The sequence below is a fragment of the Emys orbicularis genome, chromosome 7 (genome assembly GCF_028017835.1).
Source record: "Emys orbicularis isolate rEmyOrb1 chromosome 7, rEmyOrb1.hap1, whole genome shotgun sequence".
NCBI classification, from domain to species: domain Eukaryota; kingdom Metazoa; phylum Chordata; order Testudines; family Emydidae; genus Emys; species Emys orbicularis.
The window spans coordinates 119817416-119842005 of record NC_088689.1 but is presented as its reverse complement, the minus strand read 5'-3'; the positions used below and the strand labels follow the sequence as shown (position 1 = coordinate 119842005).

General features: G+C 39.2%; 1 protein-coding gene across 1 annotated transcript in view; it reads right to left on the bottom strand.

The window, feature by feature from the left end:
- Positions 1-24590, bottom strand: part of LOC135880792 (contactin-3-like) — a 103584-nt gene that overhangs the window by 62145 nt on the left and 16849 nt on the right. Inside the window, exons 2-4 of the mRNA XM_065407132.1 lie at positions 5898-6101; positions 5457-5559; positions 4366-4550 (exon numbers count right to left, since the gene is read on the bottom strand). Coding sequence (XP_065263204.1) covers positions 4366-4550; positions 5457-5554 — 283 coding nt within the window. The 5' untranslated portion in view covers positions 5555-5559; positions 5898-6101. The remainder of the gene's footprint in view (positions 1-4365; positions 4551-5456; positions 5560-5897; positions 6102-24590) is intronic.

Below are 24590 nucleotides of genomic sequence, written 5' to 3'. Positions count from 1 at the left end.
AAAGATCTGGTCTGTCCCCAGTTACCATAAAGATGGGGAACTCCCTACGGAGAAGACATGGAGGGAACTGAGACCTGGGTGAAAAACTCAACTGTACTGGCCTGTGTTTTCTACTGACCCAGTAGTCTGGCAATACGTTAGGAGAAAAATTAGTTACAACCGTTCAACCAAAATTACCAACTTATGACATCGGGCAAAAATGGAAAATTTCTTCTCTGCTTTTCTAGATAACAGGGCAATATTTTTCCCAATCTCAGGCTATGACTCAAGCTACTTTACCACCATGGAAGTGATGAGCTTATTTGTATATACAAAACTAAATAACTAAGCATTAATTTGCCTTTTTTGGCAGGCAAAATAAGTGAGTTTTGGAGTTTTGAGGTGACCCATCCTCTGTAACCAAAAGCACACCCCCAAAAACCAAACTGCCTTCAATACCTCCAGCAATCAGACTTATTTTTTGTAATTTTTAATAACTGGGAAAATTGTTAGTACATACAAAGATTAACAATCTGTCTCAGTAGCAAAGCAATTAAATCATTAGATAACGTTGATGATTAAGTTTCAAGTTGATCAAGCTCAGCAACTCGTCAATGTTAATTTGTTTATTTATATTTTTGTAATTAATGTTGTGAAGAAATCTCTACGAACAAGACAGATTGAGGTTATCTGACAAAAGCACTAATATTTTAGAGTGTACATAATTCGATTGCTCTAGCAATGATCTATTTTCAAAGATACTGCAATCTCAATGTAGCTTTACTATTACATTACTGCAGACCCAGAGCACCAGCAGCTTATTCACCAAAGGGGTTAACTGTCTCTTGGGCTATACACCTGCATAAGGGTGTAAGTCCTCCTTTCACCTTACACTCACCAGACCTTGGGTCTAGGTGAGCAGAAAGACGGGGGTTGCTGTTCACCCACTGCTCTCCTAAGCGAGTGATCAGGGAATGGACAGAGCGTTGGTTTTGCTGCAAACGTGCTGGCCAGCACAATAGTAATGTATTGCTATTATAGACCAGCAGAAAAATGACTAACCTAAGGAGCAAGAAAGGAAAAGGGAAGGAATTGTGCCCCTCCATTAAGCTCTTTGCCTCAATAATAGTTGAATCAGTTGAGTTTTGCAGGGTCATTCTGTGTTTAAAAATGCATTTCCTTTGATCATTTTAAAATGTGTTGGCTACTAATTTTATTTTGTGACTTTGTTTGGATGAAGAGATGGAGTAAATAGGAGTTCACAGACATCTATAGTTATTTTAGGTACTTTTATCTTGTCACCTCTTATTTATCTCTAAACTATATAAAGGTAATCTTTTTCACCTCTCCTCATTTGGAAGCATCTCTATGTTTCCAAACATCTTCACTGAGTTTCCTCTATCTTTTATGGGATGGGGGTGATCGTAATGGAGCACAATACTGAAGGTGAGAGCAATCTATCTATGTCATGATGATATAATAAATTAGAGCAATATCTGAGCCAGGTTTTCAATTTTTAAAAGATGAGGACTGTAGTGTGGAAAAATCAGGTATTAATCATGTTAGAACTGTGGAAAGAAAAATAAGTTGTTAACTTGACGTTGGATCATCCCCTAATAAACTCCTTCAGGAGAGAAATAATTAAGAGGATTAATATGATCTTAGTGACATTATGAAAGGGTCAAGAATATTTGTTTTAGATATCTATCTTAATTAACAACTTCAGAAAAGTGTCAAAAGTATGAGTGCTGAAGTAGAATAACAACACCTGCTCCATTATTTATACAGTGCCACTGGTGTGGGTGGGATTTTTAACAAGCACAAGGAAATACGCTCACCCCTCCAATACAGTATTTACAGATAAAATAGGCCCAGACACAGAAAAACACTTAGACTATACTTAACTTTAAGCCCCAGTCCAACCTTATTCAGCAAAGTACTTAAGCACCTGATTAACTTCAAGCATGTCCCTAAATCCAAATTGTCAATGAGAATTAAGCACATGCTTAAAGTCAAACACAAGACTAAGTGCTTTGCTGAATGAGGGCCATAATTAGTAAAAACATCAAACTTCTTGATGAGGAAAGTGGGCAGGATAGTGTGGTGATTGTGTGAGAGGAAGATATACTCCCCCCTCCCCTGCCTTGGTGAATCATATTAGATTCTTCATTAGTTATGTGCATATTTCACCACATATGAGTAACAGAAGCATCTCAGACTCATAAAACCTTGAAACACCAGCCAACCTGCACTAGTATCACCACCATGCCTTATAATTGTATTTTACCAGAGTTGGTGCTTTCTAGCAGATGGCTGAATCCTTAATATATTGCATTAGTTTTAACTAAATTTCTCACCCTGTGGTTCTCAGAATAACTTCTTCAGGAACTCCAGAATAATTGACACAGGAGTTTACTGGGTGATTAAATTGCATATACTTTAAGGTTACATTTCTTTACCAGAAAGATTTCTGAGCTGTGAGATCACAGTCAGTGACAAGTAAATATTAGAGTCACATGAAGACAGCATCTTCAGTTACAGAACAGTATTAATCTACAAACAATCCCCCAGCTGCCAAAAGAAAAAAGTTATACAAATATGCTTTCCTTAATATAGACTGGTTGGTTTGCAACTTATGTCAACAGAGCAAGTATCAAAGTAGAAAGACCAGGTGAAGACTATTTGATTCTGTGGTATGGATTTCACTAAGCAGAACAAATGAATCAACTTGTACAACTTTTGTACCATTATTATATGTATAGTTGTTGTTTTTGTCTTAACCATCAATAATAGGGATGAACCTATCCCCAACACTGTAGCTGAATACTAACTCTGAGACAGTTCGAATTCCCATGTGGATACAGAGCTTGCAGTGAGCATTTTCATCCTTTTATGGTTCTAAGGTCAGAGGCAGGTCAGGACTCTCTGTTCTCAGTAGCCCCAACCCAGTTGTGCCATCTCTTGTGCAGAAACTTTCTTTGATTCAGGCAGGGTGTCCTCTAGGAACCCAAATGCAACATAGAAAACAGTGTCCTATAGGTTAAATTATGCCAAGTAACCAATAAATCAGTTGTCTAGAACCAGTGTGTTACACCAGGTTTGTGGTGGTGTGGCTCATAAATCAATGCGTTTATTACACTGTCGTAAAACTGCTGTAACCAAGTGACAAACTCGATGGATGTACTGTCACTTACTTAAGACTTTGCAAGTTGCTAATGAAAGTCACTCTATAAAAAGCAGTGCATAGATGATAAATCCTAGCCATTTTGTACTGTATTTTCTTTATATATATATAATGTTTATTGTAGGATTCATAACTGCAACCTGCACATGGACAATCAGTCTATCCTTTTTAATTGCACACGGAGGAAAATTTGCCTTTCCACTTATTTGTGAAACCACCTTTATATAAATTGAATCAAAATTCAGGAAATCTATGCTGTAGCGCTTTGTGTGCTGTATCAAAGCATAAACATCTGAAAAGAATATTTCTGTGATCTTCTTTGAGTCTACATTCTAACCTTGTATATACAACTTTTGTATCTTTGTTAAAATAATCTTACATGAAGTAAACACTTCATAGCATACAGTGAAACATTCGTTTAATTGCTACTCCTAAGGAAAATTACATTTGCTGAGATTTGACTTTTACAAAAATTGTCAATTGCCAGTTTGCCTGTAAATCACTTTACCATTAAGAAAACACCAATATGCATTGTTGATATTCAATAGGCTGTATAGTTTTAAATGCACAAGAGACTGTAGCTGTTCTCCAGCTATTAAATTCCACGTTTCTTCATTTTCTAAGTTAGATTACATTCCCTAATTTATTTATTCATCTTAAAGTCTAATTGGTCCTTTCGAACGCAAAGGATTTGAGAGTATTGGGGAATCATTTTTTCTAAACCAAGAGGGAATTTAATTTTCCTGTAAATATGATTTGATAATCCCAAAAGGATCCTCAAAAAATCAGCTTATTTGTTTAAACAGAAGTCTGGCTTCCACATGTAGTATGCAAAACAATTATGGCCATTGGAAAGCTTTGACCTATTCATCAATGACGGTATAAAAAAAAAAAAAAAGAGCGCTTTAGGTAACTAACTATTCTGTTGCAACAGCCAATTCATTAAATATAGTTCTTCCCATACCACTTCCAGGAGTGCTCTTGAACATGGACTGTTCTTAGCAGGAGAAAGCCCTCATTTCCTATTTTTGAAGCTTTAAAGATTGTTTCTCTTGGAATAAAGCCTGTTTAAGCAAAAAAACTGGATGTGGAGATTCTCTTCTTCTCAACTGCAGGAATTCTAGGATACTGTATTAAAGCATGTATCCATAGTCTGTCCTACGTAAATTGCCTCTTATTTTGTAACGATGAAAGGTTCCTACCATAATAGGTGAGACGTCCTCTTGCAATGTTTTTCCCTCTTGAGTTTTCAGTAATGCACTCATAGAGGCCTGCATCCTCCTGCTGGAAATTTGGAATTTCAATCATGCCATTGGATTTCCTCAACTTTACTTTACTTGGAAATGGTAGGCCATCAGTTCTTCTCCAGTTTATCTGAGGCACTGGGCTAAAAAGAAAGTTATGGGATTAGTTACTTTTAAAAAGTTTGCTTAAAAACACTCATTTGGCAACATTATATACATAATATGAAATTATAACCTCAAAACTGACTAAAGAAAAAAGGTTTGTAGTCAATTTTATCATATATTAGAGATGTTGGAACACTGAAGAAACTGATTTGCAAATATATGCATTGTGTTTGGTTCACTATTATTTGTGTTGGCAGATTGTCCATTATTCACAACAATTTGGATGACTGTTTCGTGTTTGTAAAACTTTCTACAAATCCCAGTAGTTTCATTCCAGAAATACTTTAGGATAGGATTTTCAAAAAATCTTAGTGTTGGTTTCCCAGTAAAGTCAAAGGCAGTTTTATGATTGACTTCCATGGGAAGAAAGATAGGATGAGGCTAATCAATTTTGAAATTTGCATTCTTCAGTTGCTGTTCATTAATTCTCTGATTTTAAAAATTTCAGTCACCTAGTGAATAAGTACAAGCAGTACTATGTGATTTAGGTTGCCAATCTCACACCCTAAATCATGAATACTTGGCAAAGCTCTCGTCAAATAACCCATAGAATAACTGGCAAATACATTTGCAGAAATTAAGACTGTGTGAAGTCTTTTGTGAAGAGCAGAAGAGACTAAGTTTGGATAAGAGGAAAGAACTATGATGATGTGCTAAGAAACTGTTTTTATGGATATTTACAATGTCAAAGAAAAGAAGTATTATGACAGCATCAGTTAACAGTACAATGAGAATTCTGTGTGTGTTCGCATGCCACAGATGGTTTGAATAAATATCAGTATAACATCATATTGATTTTATTCAAGGTAACTTGAAGTCTCATTTAAATTGCTATGTTGCCTATATACATGTTTTTAATTTTAATAAAGTGTATAAGAACTTACTTTCCTAGGGCAAAACATTCCAGTTTCACTGTTGAACCTTTAGCTGCAGGAAGTGTCTCAGGAAACTGAACTTCTATTTTGGGTTCATACTCACCCATAACACCTGTTAATTATGAGAAGAACAAAAGATCAGTAGTTTTTATTTGTATAGCTCTGTCTTTTTCTTTAGCATTACAGCAAGTTAGGTTCAACATATCCATCTCGTCTGATCAAATGCACACTTTTAAAAAAAACTTGTGGGCCTCGGGATTTTCTTCCCATGAGACAAATAATTTAAGTGTACAGTAAAGTAGTCAAAGTCAGCATGAATCTTTTGATTAGAAACTACTTTTCTTGATATGCATGAAAGATTACTCTACATCTGAAAAATGCATGCACCAGATACTATGTGTATGTAGATAGCAGTTTTAATCAATATACAGTTTCAGATTGAAGTCATACCATCTGTGCGTAGCACTAGAGGGGTTGGTGAACCGAGAATTCTGGTGTTTGTTACAGTGCTGGTCACAACACAGGTGTAATTTCCTACATCTGATGGCTCCACTTTAGCTATGTAGAGATGCCCGGTCTCTTGAGATACAAATCGGCGACTGTCCTCTTGTACAAATGATGGATATTTATTGAAGATCCAAGCAAATGACAGTTCTAATTTGTGTTTTTAAAAAAAAAAGAAATAGGAATGTAATACACACAGTCTGCCTCATAGCACAAGAAGTGGGCTTCTTACTCGCAGGTACGATATTCTCGCAAATACTGGTATCAGGGTGTAGTTAGTTATGCCTCAACTAGGAAGGATTGGCCATTTTACCTGGGACAATTTATATAGAAATACACCAGTATTTCTCTACCCCATCACCTCCCACAGCTCCCAAACAGTCAGAGGCAGGAAACCTTATATCCACTGCTTCAAATATGTTTTGCAGGCAGCAAACAATTTTTCACCTTTCTGAGTGCCACCTGGGTGAAAGTTTTTTTAAAAGTTAGAGCTTCTGTGAGTGCTAATTAGAGTTAATTATAATTTGATTGACCTGCCCTAGTATTAAAATACCTTATAGCACTTGCCCTGCCTTTGCAAATGGACATTATACCTCTTTGCACGCAGCTAATTAGAAATCCATAGGTGTGCATGTAGTGATCCTTTCAGTGCAGCTATCAAAAGAAAGAGTGCAAATTTAACATAATTCTTAGAACTATATTCCCAACGAGTTCCAAGAGAACAGGGAATCAGAAGACCAATGTCACAACACTGGAGATGATATGTATGGGAGAAGTTGGACTAAAGCAAATTATTAAAATATTTATGTACTGAGTAATACAAAGCAGACATCAAAATGGGATGGATTTCCTAATTATGTTTCATTTTCTTTTATTAAAATTTAAACTCCCTCCATTAGCAAAGTCATAGACAATGTTAACAGCAAGACCTTTTGCTTTCTATTGAGCCTGAATGTTGTTTTCAAGTGTTAGGGTTTTGTTATATTAGGAGGCATTCATTACTGAAAGAATATACCCAAGAGACCTAATGAACTTTTAGTATAAGTCTCTTTATATGAGGATAATCCCTTGCCTAAACAGAAAAGCTTTTCAGTATAACCTAAGGTGTGAATTTAAACCAGACTATTTATACCCCCGCAACCCCGTGTGGACATTTATTCCAGTGTAAGTGTCCCCACACAGAAGAGTTACACTGTAGCCCATGGGGCATTTAGAGCTTTAGCCTGTAAGACACTGGCTTCAGCAGTTAGCATAAGGATTGAGGCCTATGAACTTTGCAGATGGATGTTCAGATGTACATGCGGTATTATCTCTAAATATCTTGCTGGGTTAGAGTGATTGTAACTTTGCTAAATGTATTAATAAACTACTGTAAATGCAGAAGGGTTCTTAAAGTGTGAATGTTGCAACTGTGCATGTCGGGGTTCCCAACTGAACAGTAGTTTTAATAACACTGGGCCTGATCTTCGGACAAGAATCTGCCAAACCTCAGTGTGATTATTGTAAATTCTTAAGTAATCAATATAATTAATATATAATCTATAGATAAATAAATTAATGGAGATATCTTATCTCCTAGAACTGGAAGGAACCTTGAAAAGTCATTGAGTCCAACCCCCTGCCTTCACTAGCAGGACCAAGTACTGATTTTACCCCAGATCCCTAAGTGGCCCCCTCAAGGATTGAACTCACAACCCTGGGTTTAGCAGGCCAATGCTCAAACCACTGAGCTAGCCCTCCCCCCATATCAGGCTACAATACTGATATAACCATATGTATATAATGCATCAGTATAAATAATACAACTCTTCTTTGTAGACAAGGATTTAAAGCCTGATTCAAAAGAGCATGGCGGAGCAACAGCCTCACTGATTTTAAAAGGAATTTTGCTTAAGTGAGGAGGGCAGCTAACTGAGGTTGATGCAAGAATATAGTGGGCAAAATTCTATGATCTGTGTCATGCAGGAGATCAGACTAGCTAGTCACAATGGTCCCTTCCGACCTTAAAATCTATATATGGGCTAAAACTTACCTAAAAGAGCCTAGTTCTCCCAGGTTAAGGCAATGGGAATTTTATCATTACCTTCAAAGAGACCAGAGTTAGGTCAACATTGAGCGCCTTTGAAAGTGTCCCCCTCTGTATACTTAGCAATTGTTCCACAATATCATGTATCCAACTTTATGAGAAGTGGGGAAGAAGGGTAACCTGTGTCCATTAGGCATATAAAATGAGTGCACCTTACACGATAGGCCAGGAGACCAGAGCGGGGTGGAGGAGGTATAGCAAGGAACGCAACTACAAAGAGGGTGCAAAATATTATAAATCAGCCCATGCATCCCCACCTTATCTTATAGAAAAAGGGGACTAGATAAAACCCACTGTTGTGGAGTGCCTCACTCTGTGCCTGCTCAACTACTACACAGCATAAGTAAACATGGCAGCACTGAGCCCAGACTACTGCTTTCTAAGACAAAGAGACATTCACGGTATGTGAGCGACTGAACTTTGATGACATTTATTCCCTTTCTGATACTGTGGGGCTCTTTAAAACTGCTCTGACATTTACATATTTTCACATTGGCAATCTTCCTGTTGGGTTCAAGCTAGGCATAATGCGACCTTTGGAAGTGAAAAGCAATGCTCCTAAGGTGAAACTTCCTCAGCTACACCTAAGGTACCCCCAAAAGGACTAAAGAGGGGTCCCAAAACTATGCTGAATCAAGGTCATCCGCACCTTTCCAGAAGCAAAGGGTTGCACCAGTTTGCATACCGATATGCTTAAAAAAATTAAAATAAAATAAACCAAACCCGTTCTGATTTTACAACAGGGGAGCATAATAAAACAGAAAAAAATCAAACTGTATGTCCTTTTACCTATTTGATTTCTTCATTCCTTATCCTGCTTGAGCTGCCCTTTTTGCTCTGCCTTTTTATCCTCATACCATGTTTTCACCTTTCCCCTTCCTTTTGTCTCTGGTCTGAATTATTTTCTTCCCTTTTTTCCTTTACCTCTCTTCTCTAATCTGCTACACCGTCCCTTTCTTACTGAGAGTCTTAAGTGTATTGCCTTCCAATCCTGATTTAAAACAGCAGAGAAAACTCTGATGTTCCTTCGCTTAAATAGTTTAATGCTGGAGATGGGCAAGAGACACAGACTTTAGATCAGACTCTTCAATTTACCTAGTGTTCAGGAGTGTATGCAAAAGTCCTATAGGATGAGATAAAATAGTGACATTTTTGTAATTAGTTTTCAAAAGCACCCTATAGAATTTTATAAAGAATTATATAATTGCTATAGAATTCTATAGGATGATTCATAAAACTGATAAAAACAGAGTGGCACACTTTCTATAGAGAACTTCCTACAGAATCTTATTTAATTTCCACACAGCCCTATTGATTTCAGCCCTGTTAAATACTAATGTTTTTCACAATAGGGAGGGAATAATTTCTAATGTGGGGAAATTTCTGTTTAATAAAGGATAGAAGCATAAGTATTCATTTTGTTAAAGTAACGAGTTAACTAACTTTATTATCACAGTATAGCTTGTTTTATACTGAAAGCTGCAGAAGTTAGATAATTAGTATGACATTGTAAAATCATTCTGAATAGTCTCTTCAGATGTAATTGTTTCTCTTCAGCAGTTCGAGATACTAAACACAGCCACCTACATCCTATCCTTAAAAGAAATGTTGTTTAAAGTAAATTATAAAGCAGATTCTTTTGTAAAACTGTTTTCTGTTGACTCTGCTTTAATGAAATCCGTTTTATTTTTCCTCCAGAAAAAGACACTAAAGCAAAAAATAAGGATTTGGATATTTAGTGTAAAAAGCAGAGGCTTGATTCGGCTCTCATTACCCTGGCATAAAGCAGGAGTAACTTCAGTCAAGTCAATAATTACTCCTGTGACAGAGGACAACAGTCAGGCCAGTATATCCCAGTTTGATCAGACGTATAGACATACTATGAATAAATCCTAACTGCCCTTTCAACAGCAATTTTCATTGATTCTTTTAAAAATGAAGTACAATGTTCCTTTTCCCAGCACCCCATAGCTAGTATTTTATTTATATTTACACTGCCTAACAAAACTGTATTTTTCCCCAATAAATTCATATTAAATAACTTGTTCTGTGACTTATTACATTTGCTCTGCTTGCCTTTTGCTGCTCTTACTGTACCTCTAGTGACATAAAATCTCTTCTTTCCTGTCCATTATATTTCTTCTATTATAAATGAAAGTAATGCAGCCTTTTTTAGGTTTCCTCAGAGATCCAATCCTCTGTTTTCAACCATACAGTTTTTTCTTTCTTGAGACTACAAGGGGCATAAGGCATAGAGAATTATAGCTACTACTCAATTTTTAATTTTTATTTGTTTAGATCGTGGCTTATTTCCACAGTTTTTCTCCAAGTATGATTACTTCAGTCAATTTTTCAGCATTATTTATCCCTATTTTATTATTATTCATATTACAATAGCATCGAGAGGCCCCATCTGGGATCAAGTCCCCCTTTGTGCTAGGCACTGCATATACATAATAGTTCAATTACAAAGCTTCCAAGTTTAAATGTATACAGTCTAGAGAATTTAAAGATAAAATTGTCTTAATCAGCATAATCTTTCTAGTCTAGCACTGTCATTTTCTGTCACTTAGGAATTTAAGAGTACAATTTTCAAAAGCACCTAAGTGATGGGTATGTCTATACAGCCATCAGGAAGTGAGATTGCGGAAGCTTTGATCTACTGTGTACAGCCAGGTTCTGAGTTCCAAGTGCCAATCCTACGCTAAGCTGGGCTCAGACGACTAAGAAAGCAAGCTGAGGAAGTGACTGAAATTCCAGGTCAGTGTTTTAAGGCTGTGACATTCCCCAGAGTGCTGGACTGATGGGTGCCTCTTATCTTGGGTGCCTCTTACATTGCTTCGCTGTGAGAGCAACCACTGCTGGTCTGCTCACACATAGCCTCCAGCATGTAAATCATTCTCAGCTATATTTTATGAGTGCTATAATCAGCCACTTATGAATTACTTTGCAGGGTAACACCAGCAGATTCTCAGTCCCAGACCTTCCCCCTGAAATGTGCATCTTGTACTGTCCAGCATCGTCCTGGACAATGCAAGCTCATATAAAGTCTGTCATTTCATTAATAGAAAATAATAAGCACAAACCTTGTTATCTCAAATGAAGTTTCCCAAATACTTAATCCAAACACACACTGGTTTAGATAAAACAACACCACAAATGTATTAACTACAGAAAGATACATTTTTAAGTGATTATAAGTAATGACCCTTAAAAGTCAGAATTGGTTATAAAGAAATAAAAGGTAAAATGCAAATTAATACCTAATTTAACAAGCAAAGTGAATTCAAAGAAAAGGTTTCTCTTGCCATATGCTTTAGCAGTCTTACTAGCTAAAAACTTTTCAGCCAGTCTAATGATGCCATGAGTAGGGATGAAGGGAAAGATGATTTTGGGCCTCTGTTCCTCATTTTCATCCTTTTCCTCTTCTTTGAGAATCATCTCCAGGGTTCAGGAGACAAAAAGTCTGGGGAGACAGGAACTTCCAACTGCTTCTTTGCCAAGATGTAAATTTCTTGCTCACACCCTTTTTCCTGCCAAAGAATGGCCACTTAAACAGGTGATAGCCCATTTGATTTTGTTGACACCTGGCTGATGCATCAGTTTGCCTTTTGTCTTCGAGGGACTCGTTTGTGCCTGCTTTTCGAAACTTGGAATGTCTCAGTAATATTATACAGTAAAATCTTATAACTTTACATACAATGTTGACACACACATTTTACCAGGACAATAATGATCAGCAGATTATGAGTTTTCAAATGATACCTCACAAGGAATACTTTGTACAAAATCCATTATAGTTTTGTAAAAAGGGTGAACATAGGAATACAGATTGTTACAAAGGCCATACCTAATTGTGTATTTAATCCACAAAGAGAACTAAAAAGAGGCACCTGGATTTAGCACAACTCACCTAATTTTCCTCTGCTCTCTTCGAAGCACTTTCAATAGACTATTCTAGCCATGACTTTTTCATCTGATACATAGCCAGCTTTCCCATATGAGAATGTACCCAGACAAAAATTAAATAAATTATTTCAAAAAATTTAAAAAGTTGTCTCTGGTTGGTTTCTTTATCTAACATCAACATAGGAATTACCATGGATCAGACTCATCTTGTGCCCAGTAACAGATGCTTTAGAGGAAGGTACAAGAAACCCCAGAGTAGGCAGATGTGGGATAATTTCCCACTACACTCCATCCCCCCCCCCCCCCCCTGCCTTGCAGGTGCAGACTGGCATGAGGTTTTATCTCCCTTCCAACATCTGTGTTTTTATTCCAGGTGCCTCCACTATTTTCATATCACGACACTGTGCTTTCAAGACCATATGGAGAAAGACTCATGATGGATTAAGGATGTGTGAGATGCAACCCCCACATATCCTTGATGCAGCACAAGATGGATTGTAACAGAGGCATTTGGAAGACACAATGCACAGTAAAGAAACAGTCAATCCTTAGGGAATAGTAGACTTCACTATTTATCAGAAAGCAAGCTAAAATCCACAGAAAAATCAGGTCAGACCCGACACTTTTTCCTGTCTACAGATGCACCCATCTGTCTTTTACATTTTGGCAGATGTTTTTCTGACGCTAACTGCATCATAATCACAGTGTTAAATGGAGAAACAATAGGAGTTAGATTTTCCACATAAACCAGCAACTGCAACTGGAATGGAGAGCTCAGAAGAAACAAATTACATACAGAGATTGAGGAATCTCAGTCATTGGAGATTTCTAAGAACAGTTTAGACAAACACCTGTCGGGGATGTTCTAGATAATACTTAGCCCTGCCTCAGTGTAAGGTAGATGACCTATCAAAGTCCCTCCAAAGTCTTACATTTCTATGATTCTATGATCTGCCTTCATATTTTTAGTTACTGGACTCAAGAAAAGTTGACAGTATATTATTGATGTAAAATACAATGCAAATTCCTGCACACTTCCTGTATTCATTATAGCTGTAGACCCAAATATAACACTCTATTACTTGCAGGCATGAAGAAAAGGTGTTAATGAACTCATATTAGATCCCTACCACCATAGATGGGATATGTAAAGCGTAGTTATATGTAACTTCAAAACAGTTTTAATCCAGTTGAAAATCTTGTTAAGGCGATGACAGCTAGTTCCACTGACACATTGCCAGGCTCTCTCATGCAACCTTTCTAAGGATGTGTGAAAATTGCCTGAAGGTCTGGAGGGGTGACAACCAACTTGTCTGCATATCAACTTGAAAGCATTGTATGACAAGTAGGCATGTGACAATTCTCTAAAAAGGGCCATATATGGGGAGTTTAATGTACCCATTTCTACACACCACTCACATCATATCTCAATTGGAAGCTTATTTTATGTATATTTAGATGCGGTATGATGAGGAGCTGTCAAATGGTGCCATAAGCCTGTAGGCAAGGCGAAACAATGGTACCCAATATGAAAAAGTGTCATTTTCGAACAGTTCCAGAAACACTGCAACATGACTAGGACTACAGTTTTTATTGTTTCCATTCATTTCAACCCTGTAATGTGGCGTTTATTAGTCAAAGCTACCAAACAACAATGTATTAAAAGATTTGTATGGGTCCGGGCAAGTATTTTTTCCCCAGAAATGATTAAGCTGTTTAGTATATGGCAAAAATGTAGCATTTAGTGTGTCTGGTCGAAGGTTTAAATTTGTAATTTCCTATACATGAAGTACTAGTCTTTGAAATATTCTAGAAACTAGCTTTTTAATTCAGTGACATTTATGCACAGGTGAGTATTAGTGTTACAGATGGCAATACACAGGTTCATACTGAGCTTCAGTCAAAGTGCTCACTAAACAAAAATGGCAATTTTGATACTAAAATATAGATCTAATTTAGCACAAATCTGCATAGTTGTACAAAATAAAAAATGGCAGTAGTGATGGTGCTGTTACCAATATACCCTGGGAATTTTACCTCTACAGGGAATTACAGAATAGGAAAACGTGGAGGATACAAACCCCTTAAAGCTTACATCAAAGAGCAAAAGGCTCACCACAAACTTTGAAAAATGTGTTATTTGTCAAGAAAATCAAAAGAATGCAAGTATCAAAAGCCACCAGTGCTGGAGAGAATTCGGTGATGCTGTCAGCTGGAGCCAGGAGAGATGAATTGTATAGGCAGCTACTGAATGAGTTTAGCTGATGTGCCACCAATACCCTATCACAGGGTTTGCTTTCAGAAACACACAAGCACGTCGAATTTGGCACATGTCAGAGCTGTACTGAACTCAGGAAGAAAATTACTCTGAATCCGATCAGAGAGCATCACGCTCAGCCACCCAAGCAAGCATGTCCTGCACTGACTGGTCTTGTTGCATTGCTTGCTTGAGAAAAGCAACACACAAAAAGACAGGAAACTTCATCAAATACAAACATGTGAGAGAACAACCAATTGAAGGGAGGCAGCACTTCAAAAAGGAGATGATGACATGTTACGCAGAATATCTGTGGAAGACTTGATCACTAAGCCTGCAGTTTATCACTCAACATGCCTTTTTTCCTACTCGGGTAAAACAAATCTTAAAGCAAAACTATCTAGTTACCCTGCAACAATACAGTCACCTTATGACAATGCATTTTATCAGCTGGTTGGAGAGGTAGACAATGATCTTATGTACAACAAGAAGGCTCTTCTCCTGTCCACGCTGCTACACAACTATAATGCCCTACTTCCCTCAGATAGAGAAACTGCAAGCAATTCCAGTAGCAAATTACAGGCAAGATTAGAAAAAAAGACTGGTTCTGCAATTTCATTCCATGAACAGCATGGACAAGGCAAGTCTACCATTGTTCTATGCAGTGCAATAACATTAGCTGATGCTATCCTAGCTGCAAGTAAACGAAGCAGGAACTTAAGTCATCCAAATGTTTTGTGGATGTTCTTCTGCTGAGTGAGCCTGATAAACAGCTTTCAAATGGACAAGTGGTTTTATATAATGCTGCTTCAATTCTTCAATCTGAAATAGCCAAAATGAAAGCCTCAGAATATTATCCAAACCAGGTGATTGTAGTTTGCAGAGGTCAGCTACTTTTGTGCCCCAAGTGGTGCAAGAGTTTGACCTTTGGTTGTTAGATAAAGAGGCATATAATTCAGCTAGCAGTGAATATCATCCTTCAGAAAACATTCGGAGAATGTGCTTCTCAGCTGAGGAGTGCATAGTATTGAACAGTTCCAAAGTTATCACAGCACTGCACTGAAACAATCCATGAGTTGAGAGCATGCAGGAAAGAAACCACACTGTACATGAGAGATTCCACAGCTTTTGTACAGATGGAGACAAATTCCACATTTTCTATGAATAGGCTGCTGAGTATTTGAGACAGGTCCTAAAAGGATCCGACAAAGTTAATTTTATAATCAAAGTCCTTAAAATGTTTGACAACAACTCTGAAAATTCTTCTATGAATATATGGTTCAAAATGTACCTGAGTGTGTAGGAACACACCCAACACAAACATTCCTTCCTGCTGGAGGCTTTTCCAATGGTAAAGTAGCAAAGTTCTTCACCCACACAGATGCGGAAAACCAAGCCTTGTGTTATACTCAAGAGGAAACAGACACAAGGATGCTTCTGCATGTTGTATGTGCCAATATGACTTTGGGGTCTCTTGGTGTCAAAGGATCCATAGTAATTAGGTCACCTGATACACGTTTTAGTCCTTGCTGTTCACTACTTTCCAAAAATGAAACACAAGGACAACATGTGGATTGAAACAGGCACCATTACCAGCATGACTGACAAATATCTCTTCAGACCTATGCATGCAATTTGTGATGCACTCACTCCTGACTTCTGCAACATACTTCCTGCTGTATGTGCATTTCAAAGATTCGACTCTGTGCCATCCCTATCCAGCATTGAGAAAAAAAATGTATTTAATGTTGTCAAAACAATGGGATCTTACTGCTTCAGAGATCTTGCCAAATTGGGGGAAGTGTGTCGGACAAGCTGCAATTTCTGCTGCAAGGAACTTGGTAGCAATGCTGTATGACCTGAGTGAGAAAGAAAAGGAGACCAACAGAGACCTGAATTGCTTGCACCACAATCTAGCCATCAAAAAGGACAAGTCACTGGCCAAACTCCCACCATGCGAGGACAGTTTTGAAGAGCATGTCAAAAGAACATCTTAGCAAACAAAGATTTGGATGTCTTCACACATAGATAAACCAGATATTGGATCATCATTGCAACATAGATGAAAAAAAAAAGGGATGAATTACTTCCTGTATTCTTCAGGGACCCAACGGCATCAGACCTTCTACAATTCTTAATTATGCCTATGCCTGTAGGGGTTACTGTAATATCAACTGTGCCTGTAGTCAGAACAATGGTCCCTGCACAGGACTGTGTACATGCCAAGGCAGTGAAGACTGTAGTAACCCACATACTCTCCAGAGATTATAGTGATGAACAAGATGATGATGATGTCACCAGCACTATTAGATTTCAATGATACCTGTACAAATTCTTATTAGATTTTAAGATTGTTGTTGCAGTGCTTTGAGGTCACAAATAAACCCATGTTATGTCTTAAAATAATACACGGAGTCATTAAACTAACAGAAACGAATGTAAATATCGAAAAGTCATTTTAACATAGTGATAGTGTCATTGTTTATCCCCATTTCTATGGTAAAGGCACCACTTGACAGATCCACATCATACCTCATCTTAAAGTAGACATAATAAGCTTTCAAATGATGTATGATGTGTGCGTAGAAGGGTTACCGGTCTTGTCTGCCACTTGCCTAAATGAGATGCCCTGTGTAACTGCATATATGACAAGGACTCACAACAGGCTGAGTGCAAACAAAGAGTATTTCCAAGCAGGGCCTGACGCTGCATTCCTTGAGCACTCATAACTCTTAATGACAGAAAAAGGAAAACAGACCCAATTACTTTTAGTTGGAAACTGAATTAGCAGCTCTGTGGGGCTTCCAGAATTGTGCTCATGCATGTAGTTATTTTATCAACAATAAAGTGAAACAGGAACCATTACTGGATACCATCTCCACTCACATCTACCAAATAGAAACCCCTGTGCAGTGTTTTCAAAAAAATTACCCTTTTAGGAACAAAAGGGGCACAGATTAAGTGGATAAAATAATTGTGTCCTTTCCCCTTCTCATTACATTTGTACAAATTAAATGTGGAGACTTTCTTTTGAAAGCCTAACAACACTATTTATGCTGCCCTCTTCTTTTGGTTGATTTCATTTATATTTTGGATTTAGACTCATAGACTTTAGGGCAGAAAGGACCATTGTGATCATCTAGTCTGACCTCCTGCACATCGCAGGCCACAGAACCTCACCCACCCACCCACTCCTGTAATACATCCCATAACCTCTGGCTGAGTTACTGAAGTCCACAAACCATGATTTAAAGACTTCAAGTTACAAAGACTCCGCCATTTACTCTACTTTAAACCACTATGTGACCGTGCCACATGCTGCAGAGGGCTATGCCCTCCCACTTTTTTAAGGGCGAGCGATGAGAGGGACGAGGCGGAGCAAGCGGTTGGGTTTCAGGAGCCGGGCCACAGTTCGGGTGCCAGTGCCTCCTCCCCTCCCCCGAGTTCCTAATTCTATTTCTGTCACGCCTGCTTGGTATTTATCCACTGATGTATTTATTGAGCCCCATCCTATCTCCCCTCAGGCTTTGTTTTGTTAGGCTAAAAACAAGCCAAGCTCCCTAAGTCTTATCTCATAGAATAGATTTTCCATTCCTCTGATCATTTTAGTAGCCCTTCCCTCTATTGCATGATGGAAATTCGTATCTGATCATTCTGTTTCCAACTACGCAGAATATGGAAATTGTACACTGAAACTCCCCAGAGTACCAAGGAAATGTTTTGATTTGAAACTAATGTAAATCATTAATCTTTCTGGCATAAAAAGTGAATTGTTTTGCAGATAAAATATAAAAGATGAATTTTCAGCCTGTTATGCAGATTATTAGGCATGCAACTCCCACAAAAAGAAAACAAAACAATGAAAGTCGTGGGAGCAATTACCCATGTAACCTGTTGAATGTTTAACCCTAAATTCTTAGTAAGAATGTTGAAATGCATTTTTTTGGTTGAAATTGAGTCTTTTGCTTCAAACTAAAGTGTTATGTGAAGTGAAATTGAAGAAATAATCCAGCCTCATGTCTGATCCTGGGGAAAAGAAGGAGCTGATCTTGATTTTCCAGTAGCAGCACTGCCCATTTGACCTCTAGCACCTCCCCACTCATTCATAAATGGGTAACACCACACTCGTCTCTTCAGAGCTCATTTAGAGTATTAATCAGGTGCCATAATATAAAACATCATAACTGTATTCATAAAGTGTCCAGTCCCCACCTCCAAGCACACAGTGTGCTCCAAAAAGAGCTAGAACACAAAACTATCAAGGACAATTAAGACATCCGACAAGATCAAAGCCAAATGAAATACTAACAAAAAAGCCAAAGCATGGGCACAATACACATCCTGCCAAGGCATTGTAAAAGAGAGATCAGGACTTAGGAAACTGCTTTTAGCTCACACCAAACGTGACTTAAACCTAGTTAGAAAAAGCCATGGGGAGGCTGAGCTCAAATTGCAGTGAAGAGATGGGCAGTTTCCAGAGACTGGATTCTGCTTGCACATGGGATATGCAGAGGCTGTGATGTGATTCGACCAAGTGCCCACGTAAGCCCTTCACAAAACAGACACTGGTAGGGCTGCCTGTAGAGGACACGTATGAGTAGTAGAATAGCTTGGTGCTGTACAATCACAGAGTAGTAGATAAAAACAACAAGGAGTCCGGTGGCACCTTAAGGAAGGTGCCACCGGACTCCTTGTAGTTTTTGTGGATACAGACTAACATGGCTACCCCTGATACTTGACAGAATAGTAGATAGTTCCTCCTCTGATTTGCTCACAGTCTACATAGACAAGACAGAAAGAGGACAGGGGAAAGGGGCATAAAAGTGATAGTTTGCAAATGTTAAGTTAGTGCCATGGATTTTTTGTTTGTATTTCCTTTTTTAATTATCTAGGTTGAGTTTTGTTGGGAGTGGATTAACTACACAGAAAGAAAGAGGGGGTGAGGGAGGAGAGGTCTGGGGGGAAGAGGATGAAGGGCAAGTGCAGTGAGGCTAAGCTGAAAAGACTGTGAGGGAAGGGATTTGAAGCAGACAGCCAATTAGCACAGAAGAGATGAACGTTCAGTGAAATCTCTAGAAAGCAGCCTGATGACATCATCAGTGTCCTTTCATCCCTGTTGCAAAACCTTCTAAGACCAGTTCTGTGTCTGCTCTATTGGAAGGATACATTTGCTTAGCAAAAGCAGCTGAAAAAACAGAGGGGGGGACGACACTCAGTAATAACAGCATATTGCAGTTTTCCCCCCCAAGTTTTCTTAAAACCTTCAAAGAGCAGCATGTGGCTGCAATTAAAAAAAAGAATAATAATGTCTATGCTCACCCTCATTACACATTTATCTTCAAGAACCGTCATTTCATTCATTTAGAAAATGTATTAATGCCATATGCATATAACACAAGGTAAGTAAAAATCCAAACAACATAAGCACTTGGCAATTTGGCACCACTTGTTCTTCTTTGCCTCTTCAGACACATGGGGATTTTATAATTAGCTACCATTTATTTAAAACTGAATGCCCACAACAATGTTCTTTCCTTGTATTCTAACAGAAGGAATGAGATCTGTGAGTTTTCAGTGCTTCCACTGCAGTCATTTAGATATAGGCCAGGAGTGAAAAATCCCAAAGAGGGATGAAACTTGTGACCTTGTAACATAAAAGCGCTCCTTGGCTGACAGGTTAAATGTTCCTTGTCACTCGGAGAGAAACTAAAATGCTAATGAAAAGGTCTAACAAAATGCTTTTATACATTTGGGTTTTACTACTGAATAAAAACCCAATTTCATTTACCCTGTAGCTGTGAGGGGATGATGTATTAGTTTCTCTTTATCACATTTCTGAACTAATTGTTTCAGACTAGCAATGCCATTCAAAAATGTGAGCATATTATTCTTACTTTTGTGCATACTTTTAGGGTAAGAAACTGCTTCGGAAAGCAATATTTAAACACATACCCATTAGCCATATCTATTTCAAATGACAAATTGTTCTGTTAATCACCTCCCCACAATTTTATATTTGAATTGCTCCAAGCATTGTTGTTGTTTTTTTTTAACAACTCTGTTGTGCTTTTTCAATGGTTGAAAGTATTTCAAATTACTTCCTGACTATAATAATTTTGAAGATAAAAAAAGGAGCCCCACACTCCGACATCTCAGAAATCATCTCTACTTGCTCCAGCAGGGAAGGACTCTGGGAGCAGGCATCAGGCAACATGTGCCAGGGAGACCCCATGGTCTTCCTTGCTGTGGTGACAAGGATCTCTGTACATGTCCCCTAATGCCTGCTCCCATGGAATTAGCCCCACCCCTTGCCTCCTTCCTCAGCTTTGTGCCGCTTGTGCTACTGGGACTCTCACTACTCATCTCTAGTTGGAACCCTGTATATTACAGCCTCCAAGGACTGAATCAACTCTAGTGCCACCAGCACTCCCCCCAATGGCAGCAGGTGGTACTACACCCCGAAGTGCACACTACACAGTGTCTCCAGCGTATCTGACAACCTCAAGTGTTCAAAAATCATGAGTCAAGCAGCCCAAAAATCATTAGATGGGCTTAAAAATTAGATTTCCATACAATAATACATTTTGGGTTCTTTTTGGTTTGCATTCTTTCTGGTTTGCATTAGCAACTGGCGTGCACGCAGGTTATATTTTCAATTTTTCTCAACAAACACAAAAGTTACAAACTTGCTTTATTTTTTTTAAATGAAAACTGAAATTCTCATGTAATCATTTGACTCTAGGAGGTGGAGCTTTAAGTACAACAAATAGTGTGAGACTCCCAATAAAATCCATGAGAGTTGGCAACACTGGGCATTATTGGTGAGTCTTAGCATCATCAACCTCTAGTGTCCCATCGACCCACAAAAGCATCCTTCACCATCTATGCATAACGTCCAAACAATGTCTTATGAAAAGCACGGGAATGTAGGGTATCCAATAAGTCACATAGTCCTTTGTGCAATGCGAGAGTAGAGATTTTACATCAAACATTTTTATATTAATGTACAAAACGGCCTCTGTGAATTTCAAATTTTGTGAAGCATTTGAAACAAAACAGTGTTACCGTCTAGTCCCCCTTCTCCCAAACTTGAAATACTCATCCTGTATCATAAGCTTTTATGGACAGGGAATGCATCTCTATGAGTGTAGAAAGTGTCTAGCACATAGAATAATGGGATCATAGAAATGTAGGGCTGGAAGGGACCTTGAGAGGTCATCAAACCCAGCCCATTATATTGAGGCAAGTATACTGGGTCTACCTAGAGCAACCGTGAGAAGTGTTTGTTCTTAAAAACCAATGGGGATTCCACAACCTCATTTAAGCCTATTCCAGAACTTAACTATTCTTATAGTGAGAAAGATTTTTCTAATATCTAAACTAAATCTCCCTTGCTGCAGATTAAGCCTATTACTTTTTGTCCTACCTTCAGTGAACATGGGGAACAATTGATCAGTATCCTTTTTATTACACCCCATCACATATTTGAAGACTTATTAGGTCCCCACACAACCTTCATTTCTCCAGACTAAACATACCCAGGTTGTTTTTTTTTTAACCTTTCCTCATAGATCAGGTTTTTTTGAACCTTTTATTATTTTTATTGCTCTCCCCTAGACTCTCTCCAACTTATCCATATCTTTCCTAAAGTGTGGTGCCCACAATGGTACATAATACTCAAGCTGAGTCCTCACCAGCGCCGAGTAGAGTGGGACATTTACCTCCTGTGTCTTACATAGGACACTCCTGTTAATAGACCCCAGAATGCTATCAGCCTTTTCACAATTGCATCACATTGTTGACTCTTATTCAATTTGTGAACCACTATAATCACTCAGATCCTTTTCAGCAGCACTATTGCCTAGCCAGTTATTCCCCATGATGTGGTTCTGCATTTGAATTTTCCTTCCTAAGTGTAGTACTTTGAATATGTCTTTACTGAATTTCATCTTCCTGATTCCAGACCAATTTTTCAATTTGTCATGATCATCTTGAATTCTAATTCTGTCCTCCAAAGTTCTTACAACCCCTACTGGCTTGGGGTCATCCAAAAATGTTATAATCATACTCTCCACTCCATTACCCAAAACATTAATGAAAATACTGAATAGTATCGGATCCAGGACTGAACTCTGCATTCAGCCAGGCACACAGATATCACAGAATATGCTCCGAGAAGGAAGTCCAGGATATATATACCTTAGCACACTCAAAACCACCTTCACCAAACAAGGACACTCTACCAGAGAAGTAGATTGCATCATGGGACGGACCACCCAAATACCCCAAGAGAACCTGCTTCAATACAGAAATAAAGCCCCCCTGACCGTACACTCCTAGTTGTCACCTACCACTCCACACTGGAGTCCATAAGGGTTGTCATTAAACAATTACATCCCATACACATTGGTGACCTCATCCTGAAAGAAATCTTTCCTGACCCTCCACTTCTGGCCTTCACCAACCCCCCGACCTCTCCAAGCTCATCATCAGAAGCAAGCTCCCCACACACCAGGCCACATCAACTCAAAGCAGCACCAGACCCTGTCAGAACAATAGATGCAAAACCTGCAGACTTATCTCTACTGCTACAATGATCAACACCCCCCACTACTCACCTTTCAAAGAGCCCTGGGTCTTACGCTTGCCTATCACAAGATGTGGTGTACCTTATCCAGTGCACTAAATGCCCCAATAGCAACTATGTGGGTGCAACCAGACAATCACTATGCTCTCGAATGAGCTCACACAGAAAAATGATAAAAGACAAAACCACCGTATCACCTGTGGGCATAGGCGACTCATGGGAGGGATACAAAGGGGGGCACCAGCTAAAGGGGGACACCTGACGTCCCCACGTGACTCCTTCCCGCCCTGCCCCCAGCCCCCATGCTTTCCCCATCCCCTATCCCATGTTACCGGGGGCGGGGGGGGTGTGTGTCTGTCCTCCCACTGCGCTGGATACAGACTTCTGCATACAGTGTCTCCAAACCACAGCGCCGGGTGGCCCCATGCCAGCGGCTCCTCTGACGCTGGCTGTACCACCCCCAGCCCTTCCATGAAGCTGTCTCCCCTGGGGTCTGTGCAGCCCCACTGGAGGACAGGGTTGGGGGCGGTACCGGAACAGCCGCACCAGAGGAGCTGCCGGCACGAGGCGCTGGCTCCTGGGAGCAGTGGCTGCACGCTTAGCTCCTGTCGCTGCTGCAGTTCCCGGGAGAGCCCTGGAGTTCAGGTCAGTGCTGAACTGAACAGCAGGGCTCTCCCGGGAACTGCAGTGGTGAAAGGAGCAGTACATAGGGTAGCCCGGCGGCCCCACACCGGCAGCAGGTCCTGCTCGGCTGTACCACCCCCGGCTGTACCCTCTGGCGGGGCTGTACAGACCCCTGCAGACGTAGCTTTGTGGAAGGGCTCGGGCCAGTACAGCCGCACCAGAGGAGCTACTGGCTCTGCCTGTGGGTGCACACTTTTCACAAACCTGACAGTCTCTACGCAAAAGAAAAAATGGACACAAATCTGACATCAGGAATTATAACATTCAAAAACCAGTAGGAGAACACTTCAATCTTCCCGGTCACTCAATAACAGACCTAAAAGTGGCAATTCTTCAACAAAAAAACTTCAAAAACAGACTCCAACGTGAAACTGCAAAACGGGAATTAATTTGCAAACTGGACACCATCAAATTAGGCCTGAATAAAGACTGGGAGTGGTTGGGTCATTACAAAACCTAAACCTAATTTCCCCCTACTGTTACTCACACCTTCTTGTCAACTGTTCGAAATGGCCCACTCTCATTACCACTACAAAAGTTATGTTTCCTCCCTTCGTATCCTACTGTGAATTGAATTGTCTCCTTAGACTGACCTCACACTTGGTAAGGCAACTCCCATCTTGTCATATATTTATACCTGCTCCTGCATTTTCCACTCCATATCTGATGAAGTGGGTTCTAGCACACGAAAGCTTATGTCCAAATACATTTGTTAGTCTATAAGGTGCCACAAGGACTCCTCGTTGTTTTTACTTTTCACAAAGTGATCACTCTATATCTGCCTTATCGGTCCCCACCCTCAAAGGAAACCTGCACAACATTTTCAAAACATGAGCCTGACAGCTTAAATTAATTACTCTGTGAGACACTAAAAATCATAGCCTGAACAGAGACCCTGGATTTATGGCTTATTACAACAATCTGTAACCCACTAACTCCCTCTTTTTCTCCCATGACTGCAGAGGTGTTAACGCGCCACTCTACCTTGAATGGACCCTTACAATATGTGCTAACCACTCATGCTAAACAATCTCTTCCACCTTGCATTTTGCTGTGAAACTGTGAATTCCTTTCCCAGACCTGAAGCACAGCTCTGCCTGGCTCAAAAGCTCTTCT